This window comes from Suricata suricatta, chromosome 3 (genome assembly GCF_006229205.1).
Source record: "Suricata suricatta isolate VVHF042 chromosome 3, meerkat_22Aug2017_6uvM2_HiC, whole genome shotgun sequence".
NCBI lineage: Eukaryota > Metazoa > Chordata > Mammalia > Carnivora > Herpestidae > Suricata > Suricata suricatta.
Genome location: NC_043702.1, coordinates 5,889,235 through 5,890,583, shown reverse-complemented (window position 1 = coordinate 5,890,583; position 1,349 = coordinate 5,889,235). Strand labels below are relative to the sequence as shown.

The 1,349-nt window shown below is 59.8% G+C and overlaps 1 protein-coding gene across 1 annotated transcript in view; it reads left to right on the top strand.

Moving 5' to 3' along the window:
• MROH2A (maestro heat like repeat family member 2A) overlaps window positions 1-1,349 on the top strand; it is a 48,062-nt gene that overhangs the window by 9,693 nt on the left and 37,020 nt on the right. Inside the window, exons 8-10 of the mRNA XM_029932860.1 lie at window positions 541-633; window positions 882-960; window positions 1,111-1,211. Coding sequence (XP_029788720.1) covers window positions 541-633; window positions 882-960; window positions 1,111-1,211 — 273 coding nt within the window. The remainder of the gene's footprint in view (window positions 1-540; window positions 634-881; window positions 961-1,110; window positions 1,212-1,349) is intronic.

The window sequence follows — 1,349 nt, the reverse complement described above, 5'->3', positions numbered from 1 at the left end:
CCCAGGAGCCCCTGAAAAGCCTCATTTTCAAATAAGATCACATTCTGAGGCTCTGAATGTCCATGACTTTTCAGGGGACCCTTTAACCCATTGACAGCCCTTAACCTGCCGTGAGTCGGAGTCTTGGCAGTGTTCCCGTGACCCGGGCTGTAACGGGGCTCATTCATCTTCAGATGAGGCGTGGTCCTCAGCTATAAGAGCAAAGAGCAGAAATTAATGTGATAGATTTAGGGGGCCGTCTGTCGATCACTCTGGTTAAAGAATGAGATTCACCTCCAGATAGATAAGAGAGAAAGGGAAGAGGGCCTCGAATGCCATGCTCAGTGGCCCAGCACAACACTTTCCAAGCTTTACTGTGCATAGGAATAGCCTGGGGCTTGTGGAAATGCAGGGTCGGATTCAGCAGGTCTGGAGAAGGGCCTGAGAGGCGCATGGCTAACTGGCTCCCCGAGGAGATGCTGATGCCACCGGCTGAAGGCCGCTCTGAGTCACAAGAGTCTAGAGTTAACTGACCCTGAGCCACTTGCCCGTCCCTCATAGGTCTTGAGGCAGATCCTGGAAATGTCGGTCACCACCAGCACCCCTGTCCCGCAAATGCAACTACACACCATTTTCACGGAGCTGCACGTCCAGGTGAGGCCGGCGAGCTTGGCCCGGCACCAGCGTGCTCAGGGTGGAGTGGCGGGGAGTGGGCTGTGGCAGGCAGCGAGGCTGTGGAGCCCCCACAGTGAGGCTGTGGAGCCCCCACCCCACCCCATGGCGGGTGGGTACGAGGCGTTGGTTGCCCACGCAGTTCTGCCACCTGGCAGCTGGGCCGCCCCTGCGCTTGCATCCCGTCTCTGGCTGTGATCTCACCACCGTCCCTGCATGGCCCCTCCCAGGTGTGTGCCAAGGCCCCAGCCCAGCAGCAGTATAGCAGCCAAAACCTGGCGGAGATCGTGCACTGCTTCATAGCCCTCGGTGAGGCTCCCCCCCAGGTCGGCTGTGCGCGGGAGCCGGGAGTCCCTGCCCTGCCCCCCCCCCGCCCCCGGGAGGCCTGGGCTTGGGGCTGCCTCCTCTTGCTCCATCTGGCCCAGAGGGGACATAACTAAAGCAGTCTTCTCCCTGCAGCCCGGTCCTACCCCAAGGAGCTGATGAAGTTCTTCCTCGGTCAGATGGAAATAAGCAAGGAGGCCATCCGCGTGGGGACATTGACCCTGATTAGGGCAGTGGTGAGCGCGGATGGTGAGCAGGGCCGGGAGGCGGGGCAGGAGTGAGGGGAAGCCGTCTCACGCGTGTCCAGACCTTCGGTACTTCCTCTTTTGTAGACACTAAGGGCGGCCACAGCTCTCTGTTGCTTCACGTTTTCT